This window comes from Scyliorhinus canicula, chromosome 7 (assembly GCF_902713615.1).
Source record: "Scyliorhinus canicula chromosome 7, sScyCan1.1, whole genome shotgun sequence".
NCBI classification, from domain to species: Eukaryota; Metazoa; Chordata; class Chondrichthyes; order Carcharhiniformes; family Scyliorhinidae; genus Scyliorhinus; species Scyliorhinus canicula.
Window position 1 is genome coordinate 121,123,935 of NC_052152.1, and position 16,364 is coordinate 121,140,298.

At 52.0% G+C, this 16,364-nt stretch overlaps 1 protein-coding gene across 2 annotated transcripts in view; it reads left to right on the forward strand.

Annotated features, from left to right (window-relative positions):
* The window catches only part of LOC119969329 (complement C4-B-like), a 132,236-nt gene that overhangs the window by 17,621 nt on the left and 98,251 nt on the right, over window positions 1–16,364 (forward strand). For both annotated transcript variants that reach the window (XM_038802826.1, XM_038802827.1), the window contains exon 2: window positions 8,487–8,679. In XM_038802826.1, coding sequence (XP_038658754.1) covers window positions 8,487–8,679 — 193 coding nt within the window. The remainder of the gene's footprint in view (window positions 1–8,486; window positions 8,680–16,364) is intronic.

Here is a 16,364-nt window from a genome sequence, read left to right on the forward strand (position 1 = left end):
AAAGCCAGAGGGCACTAGTTTTCCCGCTCATTCGGGATGCAGCCTCTGAGACAGCCAGAGCCCGTGATCAGTAACACGAACATCTACCATGTGCCAGCAGGATAGTCTGGTCAGGTTAGCCTCAGGTCTCCAGTCAACCTAACATAGTGTCAACCCACAGTGCAAGTATGTTTAACAGCGCATAATAAAATAGAGTTGTACTTCTACAAGTGTTGGTACCCTGTCTCTCTCACTGCTCTGGTAAACGCAATCCTTGCAGACCCAACATACCCAACACATCACACACTGCATGACTGCGTGGCATGTAAATTGTAGAATAAAGGCCGTTGGCATATCATTAACATGGGCAGCAGGCAGCATGGTAGCACAAGTGGCTAGCCCTGTGGCTTCACGCCACCCCGGCCCAGGTTTGATTCCCCACTGTGTCACTGTCTGTGCGGAGTCAGCATGTTCTCCTCTTGTTTTCGTGGGTTTCCTCTGGGTGCTCCCATTTCCTCCCACAGTCCAATGCGTGCAGGTTAGGTGGATTGGCCATGATAAATTGCCCAGAGTGACCAAAAAAGGTTAGGAGGGATTATTGGGTTACGGGGATAGGGTGGAAGTGAGGGCTTAAGTGGGTCGGTGCAGACTCGATGGCCGAATGGTCTCCTTCTGCACGGTAGCATTGTGGATAGCACAATCGCTTCACAGCTCCAGGGTCCCAGGTTCGATTCCGGCTTGGGTCACTGTCTGTGCGGAGTCTGCACATCCTCCCCGTGTGTGCGTGGGTTTCCTCCGGGTGCTCCGGTTTCCTCCCACAGTCCAAAGATGTGCAGGTTAGGTGGATTGGCCATGATAAATTGCCCTTAGTGTCCAAAATTGCCCTTAGTGTTGGGTGGGGTTACTGGGTTATGGGGGTAGGGTGGAGGTGTTGACCTTGGGTAGGGGGTAGGGTGCTCTTTCCAAGAGCCGGTGCAGACTCAATGGGCCGAATGGCCTCCTTCTGCACTGTAAATTCTATGTAAATCTATGTATGTTCTATGTGCCCAACCCAGCATTCCCCCGGCACCCTACAATGCTCTGCCCACACCAGTCAGGTACCGACGGCGAGGTTCACTTGTGGTATTCACTTGTGGTATTTAGTGTCAGCTGAGGGAGGTTTGACATGTTCTCAGAGGTGCAGTTGTGGGCTGCCAGTCCTGCCACTGACTGGTGGGGGACATCTGCCAGGCCTGGGGGAGAGTAGCGAGGGTGACCCGGAAGTGGGTCATGGGGTCAGCTGTACTCCTGTGATCAGGGTGTCCAGGCATGGACCGCCATTGTGTGGCTTGCAGGGCTGCGCATCCCACTGACTCCCCAGCCTGGCCTATGGTTGCGCAAAGGATACCCACAGTAGACCCCATAAGGGAGGGTGCAGGGCAAGAGCCGCAGAGCGTACCGCTGGCATGGGCTGCTCCCCACCGGTGGCAGGCACTGATCGGGCCAGGGGTGCTGTGTGCAGGGCAAAGCTTCAGGGGGGACGGCTGCGGGTTTGGTATAGGAATTAGGGTGCGGGGGACATGCGGGGACTGGGGCTGCAATGCAGGATGGGCCACCGTGTAGCCCACCGGACCTGGTTGGGCACGGAGGTAACCACCATGCTATCATGTCTGCCTTTCACCCCCTGCAGACAATGGATTTCAGTATCCAGCCAGGAGTGGTTGGCATCTGCCTGCTGCCGCAGCTCGAGTGGATGGCATGAGGCTGTTTGAGAAAAGCTGCTGGGGTAGGGTCCTGCAGCAGAGGAGCCTGCCCCCAGAGGAGCAGGAGTCAGCTGGTGAGGATGGAGAGCCAGCTGCCCAATAGGCTGAGGACGAAGTGGGAAGGACATAGAACATAGAACAGTACAGCACAGAACAGGCCCTTCGGCCCTCAATGTTGTGCCGAGCCATGATCACCCTACTCCAACCCACGTATCCACCCTATACCCGTAACCCAACAACCCCCCCCTTAACCTTACTTTTATTAGGACACTATGGGCAATTTAGCATGGCCAATCCACCTAACCCGCACATCTTTGGACTGTGGGAGGAAACCGGAGCACCCGGAGGAAACCCACGCACACAGGGGGAGGACGTGCAGACTCCACACAGACAGTGACCCAGCCGGGAATCGAACCTGGGACCCTGGAGCTGTGAAGCATTTATGCTAACCACCATGCTACCCTGCTGCCCCGCATCAGGCCCCTTGTGTACCGGCAGCGCATGTCATCCCAGGATCGTCATTCGAGGATCAGCTGGATCAGATCGCCAAGACTCTGGCTGACCATGGAGTCGCAGGATGAAAACATTGTGCAAACTGCCCGGGTATCGGACGCAGACATGCCAGACGTGCATAATGCCCATTTCGTGGTCACATACCAACTGCATATTTATGAAGTGGTACCTCTTGCAGTTCATGAACCGCACCTCCTCGTACGGAGATATGGCATATCTGCCGCATCATGGAACCTGGAACCTTGGGGGTATAGGGGAGGACACCTGTGGCTGTCAAGGTGACCGTCGCCCTGAACATTTATGTCATTGGTTCCTTCCAGCAGTCAAGTGGGGACCTGTCGGGGTTCTCACAGACCTCGCTGCACAGGTGCATCTGCGCCATTACAGAGGCCCAGTATGTCCGGGTGGCACAACCTGAATATGGACCAAGCAGCCAGGTTGCCCGTGCAGTGGGGTTCACCGCAATCACCAGGGTGCCCCAGATCCAGGGCGTGATCGATGGGACACATATCCCTCTACGAGCGCTTCCGCATGAGGGGGTGTAATTCATGAACTGGAAGAGGTACCACTTCATAAATATGCAGTTGGCAGGTCTGCACCCAATACCCAGGCCGCGCTCACAATGTTTTCATCTTGGCACACCCGCGGTACCCAACACATTTAAGGCATTCCTCTGGGTGAGGGGATGGCTCCTGGGTGACAGGGATTATCCACTGTGGTTGTGGCTGATGGCGCCTATCCCGGACAATGCACAGCAATGCGGAGAACCGCTACACAGAGGCCCACACAGCGACCAGGGGTGTGATCGAGCGGTGCATCAGTGTCCTGAAGCTGCTGTTCAGGTGTCTACACCGCTCTGGAAGGGCCCTCCAGTATAGCCCCAGGAGAGTCTTGCATATCATGGTGGCCTGCTGCGCCCCCCACAACATTGAGTAGCAGAGGGGCCACATGCTGGAGGAGGAGGCTGATTGCCAGGCCTTGCCTGACGAGGAGGATACAGAGGAGGGCCAGGATTGGCAGGGCATGTGGCCTGGGTAGCCACAGGAGGCTGCACAACGTGTGCACCAGGGGCACCGCGCAATGGACAATCTAATGGCCACCGCGTTTGCCGACTACGGGTTCTGATCATCGGCAACTCGAACATCCTGTCCCATCCCCACACACCTCCTTACCGTCCTTCCCTCAGCCAGTCACCCCCTCCACTATCCACTCTCCCTGCAACACCCCCAGCCCCTTGCACACCCCTCCTTCTTCCTACTTGCTTCATTATGGGTGCTAGCCATGGTTTGGCAGTATCAGCGGGTCTGATCCATGGGATGGATGTCGATGATAACCCGCTCCGCAGTGAGCTCTGGTGCTCCGTATCGTTTGGCAACATCTGACTCCTGCCTGGGGTAGCACTTTCTACCGTCTGCCTGGGTGATCCTTGCATGCATGCTGACCATTCCATCACACAGTCCCATTGGACACCAGGGCTGGTGGAGACGCGGCGGTGAGCAATGGTGGGTCATGCACTGGGTAGAACCTACCACATGTGCCCCACATATCTAGCCCTGTCCTTGCCACATACGGGGGCAGTGCCCGACTGCCCTGGGGGCCCTGGCCCATGCCCATCTCCTGCGGCCTCCCACCTAGCGCACCTTCTGCACCCAGCCCAGCCCTTCCCTCACATCCTTCAGACAGAGCACTGAGGTGTTTATTCTGATATATGAAAGTACTATCCCCTAGCCCCAATCGATAACCTATGTGCTTCAACCATGCCAACTTAACTGGTCTCTAACTTCCTAGCCTTACGTGCCCCAATGCTCCATCCAGGTGGGTCACCAGCAGGTACATCAGCAGTCTTCTGAATGTCACAGGTGGCATGATGCCTCCCTGTTCTGTCTGCTGCCCATCAGATGCTCCAGACAGGAGGGTAGGTGGATTTTGAGGAGTTGCAGCGCTCTGGCACCTCCTCTGTGGGAGTCACCGACACGGGCCCCATCACGTCTGTGTTATTATCATAACTATCAGCATTGCAAGGGTTAATGTAGTGTCGAGAGTAGCCACTACAGATACAACTATATAAGGCAGTGATGTTAGACCTTAGGGGAGGAGTGTATGCAGGACATAGCTAGTGAAGGTCATAAAAGCAGATAGCGTGAGTAAGGTTAGATTATAGTTTAAACCAGTAGTGAGATTAGCAGTAAATGAGTGTAGTTAGATGTTTTTGATCAGTTGTGTATTCTTAAGGACTAAGTGTCAAATCCAAGTTAATTGTGTAAATAAAATCATAGCTTTGTTTAAGTAAAAGTTATTTTGTGGTCTTTGTGAACACTACACCAACCATCCTGAAATAAGCAACACAAAGAACACTACAATGGCACCAGGAGTCTATTCCTTATAAGAAACAGCAATTAGATTAGGTTAGAATAGCATCAGGAGATTGAAGAAGCAATCCAGAAGCTACAATTCAGAAATAATCTACAGTAATCACTGATCAGAAGATGGAAGGTCTCAAGAAGCCAGCCCACTTCAAGACACACGGTAAACTATGCCAGAACTAGGCTTTCTTTAAGCAACAGTTTGAAGTTTTTATTTCAGCCTCTACACTAGAAAATGCCTCAGACCAATGCAAAATAGCACTCTTCCTAAATTTGGCTGGACTGCAAGCATTGGAACTCTTTAATTCATTTGAATTCAGTGCTGATGAGGATAAAAATAAATACAGCATGGTGCTTCAAAAGTTTGATACACACTGTAAGAAATGCATTAATGGAGTCAAGCATGTTTCCCGATTTCACGCACTTTTCCGTTGCCACGAATTGGGCATATTCGCTCGATGCCTGTTCACTGGCCTTATACATATTAATAGCGTCTTCAATCGATAAAATCGGTCTTCTTAACATTTTCTCGTGCAAACATTCATCGTCCATTCCGAACACAACTTGGTCCTGCAACATAGAATCGGAGGCTGAGGAAAAATTTCAGCGAATATGCCAAATTCGTGGCAAAGGAAAAGAGCGCGTAAAATCGGGAAACGTGCCTGACGCCATTAATGCTGTGTCGCAGCAAAGAAAACTGCGTACAATGGTCGGTGGCCATTTTGAAAGTGATGTCACGAGCGTTATGACGTGGACATGCCCACAGTCAAAACAATTGTCCAGCAAAAGACAATCAATGTTCCAATTGTGGCAAACTGAACCACTTCACAGCAGTGCCGTTTATCAGCAACTGTTCCAGTAACCAAATTTAAACAGTCTTATAGTGATTGCAGTCGGATCCAAAGTGTACAGAATGCAGAGAAAAAAAAATCCAACATTGTAGCGGATAGAGAGGATTGCTCACCATACTCACTTTCAGATACATTCATGACAGAAGCTATCACTAGGATTGATTTACTGGATTGGAAGGAAAGACCAAGAAAAGCACTCTCAAAGATAATTAAGGAGTGGACTGTCTCATGAGAAATGAATAGAGAATTGATCCCATTTAAGGCTGACACAGGAGCACACGCAAACATTATCACGTACCGATCTTTAAAATAAGCAATTGACCAACTGCTAATAAAGCAATCCGATTGTAGGCTCGAAGATTACAGTGGTAACAAGATAGTCACAAGGGGGTCCTGCTGTCTTGTTAAGAATGGGAATATTGAGATACTCAACAATTTTCAGGTTGTAGAGGGTGAGACATCATCATTATTTGGAGTTGATGCTTGTGAAAGATTTCAGCTAATTGAAAGGGTTCACTCAACCAATACTTCAGAGGACCAAAATGAAGGCTTAGGTGATGTGAAACACACGGTTAGGTTGTGGGTGGCAGGGTTTGCCACATGGTTAGAAGGGTTGCCGCTATTCATTGCAGGCTCATTTGGTTCACCGATGCCGACCGCTATCTCAGCGACTGCCTGCTCACTGACCAGGTCCAACGCCCTCTGCTCGGCAACGGTCCAGCGGGTATTCTCCCTCTCCTGGCAGTTGTGGGCTGCCTTCTCCTGGGGGGACAGATAATGCACAGTGTGAGACACTCGGATGCGGGCAGCACAGGTGGTCCGTGGCTGCTGGCCTGTGTGTGCGGGGCACCCGGCCATGGCGCGGCATGGGTGCTGGCTTGTGGTGCAGGGTGGGGTACCGGCGTGAGGGGTTCGATCCCGCTTGGGGAGAAGTGTGAGGCAGGGAGGTGGAGGTGGCACACTCTGGCTGGCTTATTATCTTTTTCACCCTTGCCTAGCGATGCCTTCTTGTCTGCCTGGTGGGGGTCACATGGGGAGGGAACAGTGATGGCAGGGGTAGGGGTAGGGTATGGAGGTGTGGGGGGGGGGGCAGTGATGGCAGGGGTAGGGTATGGAGGTGTGGGGGGGACAGTGATGGCAGGGGTGGGGGTAGGGTATGGAGGTGTGGGGGGGACAGTGATGGCAGGGGTGGGGGTAGGGTATGGAGGTGTGGGGGGGGACAGTGATGGCAGGGGTGGGGGTAGGGTATGGAGGTGTGGGGGGGACAGTGATGGCAGGGGTGGGGGTAGGGTATGGAGGTGTGGGGGGGACAGTGATGGCGGGGTGGGGTAGGGTATGGAGGTGTGGGGGGGGACAGTGATGGCAGGGGTGGGGGTAGGGTATGGAGGTGTGGGGGGGACAGTGATGGCAGGGGTAGGGGTAAGGTATGGAGGTGTGGGGGGGGACAGTGATGGCAGGGGTGGGGGTAGGGTATGGAGGTGTGGGGGGGACAGTGATGGCAGGGGTAGGGGTAAGGTATGGAGGTGTGGGGGGGGACAGTGATGGCAGGGGTGGGGGTAGGGTATGGAGGTGTGGGGGGGACAGTGATGGCAGGGGTGGGGGTAGGGTATGGAGGTGTGGGGGGGACAGTGATGGCAGGGGTAGGGGTAGGGTATGGAGGTGTGGGGGGGGACAGTGATGGCAGGGGTAGGGTATGGAGGTGTGGGGGGGACAGTGATGGCAGGGGTAGGGTATGGAGGTGTGGGGGGGTGGAGGTTGGTGCCAGGGGCACGGTAGTGGTGACTCACCCTGGCCACCCCTGAGGAGGTCATGCAGCTTCTTTCTGCACTGCTGTCTGGTCCTGATAATGGGGCCCGTGGTACTCATGGCCGTTGTCACCTGCGCCCAGGACCAGTTGACATCTGTGGGTGTGAGCCTCCATCTACCCAGGGAAACAAGATGTCCCACTCTCCACCATGGCATCCAGTAGTGTCTGTAGCTCAGCATCAATGAACCTCGCCGCCACTCTTTGGAGTGGCATCTTCTTGGCTGTGGTGAAATTGTGCGGAGAGTGGAGTGCGACTGCAACTTGTCAGGCTCTCGAGTGCCAATTCCGACTCCAGTAAATCACACACCAGCTTGCGTTGGAATTGCACTCGTTCCACGTGGCTAGCTCATTAGCATGCTCTGAATCGCTTCAGGACTGGTGCCTCTTTCAGAGCCTTAGAACTCACCCAATTCAGTCCCACCTTCAGCATTTAGTCTCTGAAATGGTGAATTCCGCGAGGATAGGTAGATCGGGACTGTTTTACTTGGAGAAAAGAAGGCTGAGAGGACGTGATTGAGGTATTCACGATCCTGAGAGATTTGGTCAGGACAAACAGTGAAAAACTGGGAATAGAGAAACTGTTGCCACCCAGGAGAGAATCAAGAACTAGAGGGTACAGAATCAAAATAATAGGTAAAAGGAGAGAAAGTTATGTGAAGAAAAATGTTTTCACCCAGGAGATAGTTGGAGACTGGAGCAAAGTTTCTGAGACTTCTTTAGATACATGAATAGGATGGGAATAAAGGGATATGGACCCAGGAAGTGTAGAAGATTTTAGTTTAGACAGGCAGCATGGTCAGCACGGGCTTGGAGGGCCAAAGGGTCTGTTCCTGTGCTGTACTTTTCTTTGTTCTTTTGTTCTTTGAGAGGGTGGTGGAGGCAGGTTCGATAGAAGTGCCGTTACAACTGGATTGCTATCTGAAAAGAGAGAATGTACAAAACTATGGGGTTAAAGCAAGGGAGAGGGGGGATAGAATGCTCTTTCAGAGAGCCAGTGCAGGTTCAATGAGTCAAATGGCCTCCTGCACTGTAAAGATTCACTGAAATTCTTGAATCATCTTAAACACCTCAATTAGTTTAACCCCACAATCTTCAAAACCCAGGGATCTACAAGCCCAGTCCATGCAACCCGTCCTCTTAATTCAGCATTTTTAGCCCCAGAGCTGGTCAGAAGGCAAGTTAATGATTATTGACTGATTGACTAACTGTTGTTCCATCTATATTTGCCCAGTTATTTGATAACTGCTCCAAAGATTGTTCGTGTTGACGTGAAGGAAACAGTCACTATCCAAATGTTTGAGGCCCGTGGGAACGTTGATGCTAACATTTACTTATTGAACCAAAGAAACATGAAGCGGTGCTCGGAGACACACAGGGTCAAACTCAACCATACCAACAACTTCACTGATCTCATCCTTCTACAGGTAACGGTTTATTCCCCTTCCTTGAAGACTGCTTGCAATGACTGAAGTTAATCTTGTTCTTTATATTATCTCATGATTATATGGAACTCTTTATAAATCCGGCCTCTCCAATCAACCTTCCAACACTCCTGAAGCTCACCTCCCACCTGGAATAATTTTAACTAAATGGTGATAATAGAATGTTATTGATAATTGTGAGAGGAATTTAATACACAAGTTGGGGGGTTTTGCTTGAGTTATACAGAGCACAAATAAGAGCACATCTCAAACACGTTGCAAGCCGTTCAGATATGGTGTAGCAGACTAATACCTGGAATATTCCATTTGGTTTGCCGTATGAGGAAAGGTTGTATCTGCTGAAGTTCAGAAAAGTAAGAGGCAGCTTGATTGAAACATATTAGATCCAGAGGGGTATTGACAGGGTGGTTGTAGAGAGGATACTTCCCCCTATGAGAGAATCTGGAACTGGGGGTCACTGTTTAAAAATAAGGGATCAACCATTTAAAATTGAGGTTAGAAAAAAACATTACTCTCAGAGGATTGTGAGCCTCAGGAACTCTCTTCCTAAAAAGGTGATGGAAGCAGAGCCTAAACACTTTTAAGGCAAAAGTAGATGAATCATTGATAAGCAAGAGGGTGAAAGGTTATGGAGGGGTAGCCGGGATGTAGATTTGAGGTTATTATCAGATTGGCAATGATCTGATGGAATGGCGGAGAAGGCTCGAGGGGCTGAATAGCCTACTCCTGCTCCTTGTTCTTTTGTTTGAGATTTGGAAGGTGTTTTCAGTAAAGAACACTAATACATTATAGAATACTGCACAGTAGAAGACAAAAGTGAATCATTTCCTTTAACCTACTATGTGATGTATATGTACAGCAGCTGACCCCAAGACACACAAGGGCCATATGGTCTGGCTCAAATCTTTAGACAATTCGTCCTAGTCCTCAGCTGCCTTACCAGCAGAAAATGTTTCTCTTCATTTATCCTATCAGTTCCACTAAACGTCTTCAAAACTTTGATAAAATTGTTCCTTAACCATCTAAATTCCAGGGAATACAAGACTAATTAGTTGAATCTCTCCTCATAATTTAACCCTTGGAGTCTAGGCGTGCGATTCAGTGGACTTGAGTTAAAGTTTGTTGAATGGCACATTCCGCAGGGTGTTTCTTGGTGGCTTCTGTGCTGAGGAACATTCTGCTATTCAACAGCACTTTGCTGTTTTTTGTGGTCTCGGGGAGATGCTCTCCGCCGAGGCCACTCTTCGAGGGATGAACGCTTCATGAATATCAGGATGCCATTTTGGAAACCTTCCCTGATCTTCCTCCCTGCCCTCTTTCAGGCCCTTCACCATTTTTGTGACTTCCCCATATCCCTCCTACATTGGGGAGGTCCCTGGAAACACCCCCCGCCCCCCACACACACCCTCCTCTACCTGGAAACGCCCACCCAGGCCCAAACCCTGGCAATGCCAACCTGGCACTGGGAACCCTGGCACTGCCAACTTGGCACCGTGGCAAGGCCCTTGGCAGTGTCATCCGTTAACCATGGAAGTGTCAGGGTGGCACTGCCAGGATGCCCAGGTAGCACTGCTAGAGGGTTAGGCTGGCAGTGCACAGGTGCCAGGGGAGTTCCAGGGTGCCATCCCGCCCTATCCCTGACCACCCCGGGATCTCCAATGGCCTGGGAGACCCCCCCAGGTGCCGTTACGACTGGTCCACATTTGTGTAGACTAGTACTAAACAGTGCCCTGGCAAGGCCTCCCAGGCACAGCTGGTGAATCACAGGTGCCGGGTGAATCTGCCGTCCAGGTATTTAAATGAACCATTATGCTCATTTAAATAGTCAGATCTGGATCAAGCCCAGTGAGGTTGAGATCCAGATCATGATGTCTTATGAGATTCGAGCATCACGAATCTCGCAAGACACCAAGTATGGTGCGACGAGGAAGCCGAATCACACCCGAGGTATTATTCTGGTAAATCGATGCTGTTTTGCAATGAACATGGACACCCACTTTGTCCAGCCTTTCATCATCAAGAAAATATTCTGTTCCATAAAGTCAATGATTTTATATTTGGAACAAAAGAGATGGTGGCATTATAGGTAAAACAAATGGCTGAGTGACAGGAATCGAACCTGGGACCCTGGAGCTGTGAAGCAATTGTGCTAACCACTATGCTACCGTGCTGCCCAATGTTCTGAGGGCTGCCAGGTGTTACGTGTCTATCCACAAGTCAATCCAGACGATGTCTTGGTCACAGGAACGACTGAGCGGGACCACCTGAACGACCTGGATGAGGTACTCAGTCATTTTGCGCAGTCAGGTGTTCGCCTCTGCAGACAAAAATGCATTTCCATGCCCGTGAAGTCACCTACCTGGGTTATCGCGTGAACCAGGAGAGACTCTGCCAGGTTGAAGACAAAGTGGGGGCCATCCAACAGGCCCCCATGCCAGGAGGAGTAACAGAGCTCCGTTCATTCCTGGGGCTTGTATATTAGTATGGGAAGTTCATCCCGGGCCTTGCAACTATGTTGGCCCTCCTGCACGATTTACTCAAAAACAACCGGGAGTGGACGTGGAGAGAGCTGCAGGAAGCCGCGTTCACTGAGTTTAAACGGCAGCTCACTTCAATCCTGCTAACCCGTTCCTGGTCACCTATAATGCCTTGTTATACTGTATTGGCACCATAGTTGTCCCATCAGATGAGCGATGGTAAGGAGCATCCAATTGCTTATGCCTTGAGGACGCTGGCCGTGGCTGAGAGAAACTATGCTCAGATAGAGAAGGAGGATCTGGCCACGGTCTTTTCCCAACAAGGTTCCGCCAGTACGTTTACAGGCGTTGTTTCACAGTTTTGACTGATCACAAGCCACTAATGCGGTTGAGGACTGAGCCCTCCCACCTATAGTGTCAGGTAGAATTTAACGATGCGCCCTCTTGTTGGCAGTGTATGAATACCCGCTGGAACACCATCCTGCAACGCAGATCGCGAACACTGATGCATTGAGTAGGCTCCTGCTGCAGACAAGGCCTCTGACACCCTCCAGAGCTAACAAGGCCATTGCTACGATACATTCAGCTTTGACAAAGAGTCATCAGATTCGAAACGTTAGCTCTTTTCTCTCCCTCCAGATGCTGCCAGACTTGCTGAGATTTTCCAGCATTGTCCCTTTCGCTACAATACATTTTGCGGATACATTGTTGGTCACAGCAGCCCAGATACATGCATGGACACAGTCTGACCCCCATTGTCCAATGTTCGCCAGAGCGTGTTGTATGGGGCCGAGCTTTGTGCCCTTGAACCAGGCAGGCAGACCCGTGGCATTCTTTTCACGCACCCTCCACGCCTCCGAAATTCGACATTCCTCTGTTGAAAAGGAGGCCCAGGCAATCGTTGAAGCGGTGCGTCACTGGAAGCATTACCTGGCCGGCAGGAGATTCACTCTCCTCACTGACCAACGGTCGGTAGCCTTCATGTTCAACAACACGCAGCGGGGCAAGATCAAGAATGGCAAAATCTTGCGGTGGAGAATCGAGCTCTCCACCTTTAACTATGAGATATTGTATCGCCCCGGCAAGCTCAACGAGCCCCCAGACGCCCTCTCCCGAGGTACATGTGCCGGCGCACAAGTGAACCAGCTCCGTGCTTTGCACGAGAGCCTTTACCATCCGGGGGTCACTCACTTGTACCATCTAATCAAAGCCCGCAATCTGCCCTACTCCGTTGAGGAAGTACGGACAGTCACCAGAGACTGCCAGGTCTGTGCCGAGTGCAAGCCGCACTTCTACCGGCCAGATCGCGCGCGCCTGGTGAAAGCGTCCCGCCCCTTTGAACGCCTCAGCGTGGACTTCAAAGAGCCCCTCCCCTCCACCGACCGCAACACCTACATACTTAGTGTGGTCGATGAATTTTCTAGGTTCCCCTTCGCCATCCCATGCCCGGATATGACGTCTGCCACCGTCATCAAGGCCCTGGATTCCATTTTCGCCCTGTTCGGTTTCCCCGACTACATCCACAGTGACAGGGGATCCTCGTTCATGAGCGATGAGCTGCGTCATTTCCTGCTCAGCAGGGGTATCGCCTCCAGCAGGACGACCAGCTACAACCCCCGGGGAAACGGGCAGGTAGAGAGGGAGAACGGGACGGTATGGAGCGCCGTCCAGCTGGCCCTACGGTCCAGGAACCTCCCAGCCGCTCGTTGGTAGCAGGTCCTCCCTGACGCGCTCCATTCCATAAGGTCGCTAATGTGCATCGCAACTGACAGTACACCCCATGAACATGTTTTTGCCTTCCCTAGGAAGTCTACATCCGGGGTGTCGATCCCGGCATGGCTCACGAATCCGGGCCCAGTCCTTCTCCGTAGGCATGTCCGGCAACACAAGGCGGAACCCCTGGTGGACAAAGTACGCCTTCTTCACGCCAACCCTCAGTATGCCTACGTGGAGTTCCCTGACGGCCGCCAGGACACAGTCTCACTCCGGGACCTGGCTCCCTCAGGTGCCGATCCCATGCCCACACCCCTTTTTCCCCCCACGCCACCCTCCTTTTCCCCAGCGCCCCCCTATTCGTCCCCACCAGGTCCATCCCTCACCCCCCTGCCCACACTGGAGGACACGGAAGATTTCAGCCAGCACCAACACCGCCAGCACCTGCACCGACGTCGCCACCACAGCTACGCCAATCACAGCGGAACATTTGACCGCCGGTTCGGCTCAACCTGTAACCCGCTGACCGGATGGACTCTTGGTTTCTTTGTTTGGACCTTTTTGTAAATATTTCATCCTTTGTATCATAGTTACACGTCACCCCCGCAGGATGCATTTTTTTACAGGGGGTGAATGTGGTGATAACCACTGTAGTTATGCATACTTGCAGTAGGGGGATGTATGGCTGTACCTGTAATACAGTTTCCTCCGGTAAGTCCCTGCCGGCTAGCTCCACCCACAGGGAGCTTGTGTATAAATATGCGTGTGAGTCACTCAGACTCTAGACTTCAGTTGCAGCTGGAGGAATAGCATCACACAGCAATAATGCTTCGATTGAACTTGTCTCTCGTCTTTGGCTGTAATTGTTAGCGCCACACCCAGTGAACTGAAAGTTTCAATGTCGAAGGTCGCTGAATTCTGAGACCACGAATAGATCAGCCATGATCTTATAGAATGGCGGAGCAGGCTCGAAGGGCCGGACGGTCTACTTCTGCTTCTAGTTCTTATGTCCTTATGTTCTTATGTCCTTATGTTCTTATACACTCCTTTGGGTGACGTGGGTGGTGGTTCTGCAAAAGGTGCAAAGCCTCATCTTGACGGATCACATAACGGATGCCCCAGCGTGTCTAAAATGATGATGCTCACCCTAAGTTACATATAGTGGCTGGGGCTTGCCCAACAGTACAGAGTGCCAGGACCAGCAGAAGCTCTCACCTGCGGCACTGGTTCATCATTGGCAGTGGCCAGATTGGCCATGGGTATGTCTCCATGCTGATTTTTGCCGGTCCTTTTCAGGGTTCCATGTTCCTGCTTCTCGTTGTTTGTACTCTAAATGGTTGAACATCCACTGGATGTCGTCCACGTCTTTGAGAGCGACAATCGAGAAGCTCAGGCACTCTTTCAACAGCATCCTGGAGGTGCTGGTCTCCGACAATGGGTGTTCCATTTACTAGTACGGAGTTTGGGAATTCATGTGGACTTTTGGAATGCACAACATACACACTATCCCACATCACTCCGCTTCGAATGGGTTGGCCGAAAGAGCGTCCAGACATTCAAGCATGGCATGACCAAGCAGACCTTGGGATCTTTGATCCACATTTGGCGCACTTCCTTTTCTGTTACCGCTCCACGCCGCACGCTGTGGCACCAGCATAACTTCTCATGTATGTCGGTTTCGAACCTGCCTCAGCCTGGTGTTGCCCCATATCGGCGGGAAGGTACGCCATGGACAGGAGCAGCTGGGCATTGCCTTGTTGAGCGTGCCCCACTTAGATGATTCATACCAGGTGACACAGTCCACGTTCGCAACTTCGGAGACAGCGCCAAGTGGGTTCCTGGCACTCTCATTCAGCAGACCCAGCCTGTGTGGGACCGGGTTCATGTGCAGGGCCGGGGATCGCAGAGGCACCTCGATCATCTCCATGCTAGGAGCCCTCTGATGTAGGATCCCCTTTTGGAGGATCCCTAACCTCAGGCCACCCCAGCGCCAGCGGCTCTGTTGAGGATTCCGGTTTTACAATGAAGGTTCCGTGGCTGGACGGTTCCAATAGGGAGTTTCCCGACAACCAACTGCTGAAGGTGGTGCTGCGCGACGTTCTACGAGGAAACTATATGCTGCCTAGCTCTGCTTCACCTATGCCCGAGAGGCAGCCTTAGGCTAAGAGGTGCAGACCTTTCCTGCCTCCTCCTCCTTTGTCGGACAGGTTTTTGGACTTTGTGGATGAGGAGTTTTGTGACCCACACGGCCAGGCCGATTAGGCTTCCTGAGTCTCATGGAGTACGAGCTTCCCCATTGAGGGGTGGAGCCCCCTTATTAGCGGGAGAGGAAATCAGAGTATATAAACCCAGCCCGAGCGTGAGTCGGAGCGGCAGGCCCATCTGGGACTTGTGTACATAGTCTTTTCGTATTAAGAACATAAGAACTAGGAGCATGAGTAGGCCATCTGGCCCCTCGAGCCTGCTCCGCCATTCAATGAGATCATGGCTGATCTTTTGTGGACTCAGCTCCACTTTCCGGCCCGAACACCATAACCCTTAATCCCTTTATTCTTCAAAAAACTATCTATCTTTACCTTAAAAACATGTAATGAAGGAGCCTCAACTGCTTCACTGGGCAAGGAATTCCATAGGTTCACAATCCTGTAAATAAACGTTTCATTCACAAACCTTCCTGTGTGGCTGCTTCTGTGAACTCAATAGAAGAATGGCGACATGAGAAATACCCTTTTAAAGGGTGGCATGTGGCGCAGTGGTTAGCACTGGGACTATGGCGCTGAGGGCCCGGGTTCGAATCCCAGCCCTGGGTCACTGTCCATGTTGAGTTTGCACATTCTCACCATGTCTGCGTGGGTTTCACCCCCAAAACCCAAAAGTGTGCAGGCTAGGTGGATTGGCCACGCTAAATTGCACCTTAATTGGAAAAAAAATAATTGGGTACTCGAAATTTATAACAAAAAAAGAAATACCCTTTTAACCCAGTGAGGCTTTAGCATCTGGAATACAGGGCGAGATTCTCCCGTATGGGGAGAAATCGTAAGGCTGGCGTCAAACCCGGGCGGGTTTGACGCCAGCCCCCCCCTTCCCGACTGGGAACCGATTCTGGTCCCCGGTCGGGGCTAGCAGCCCGACGCCGTAAGCTCCGGCATCACGGGCTTAACGAATTTCGTTAAGCCCGCTTGCCGGAGTTAGCGCCGGCTGACGCGTCATATGACGTCAGCCGCGCATGCGCGGATTGGAAGACTCCAACCCGCGCATGCGCGGATGACGTCATCGCGCATTTGCGCGAAACCCGCGCATGCACGGGCCGGGTTGCCCCTCAGCCGCCCCGCGAATGGATACTGCGGGGCGGTGGAAGGAGAAATAGTGCGCGGGCATCGGGCCCGCTGCCCGCGATCGGTGCCCACCGATCGCGGGCCCATGGCACCCTTGGCACGCCCGTGGTACTGCCGTGCCAATCGGTGCCATGGTTATAAA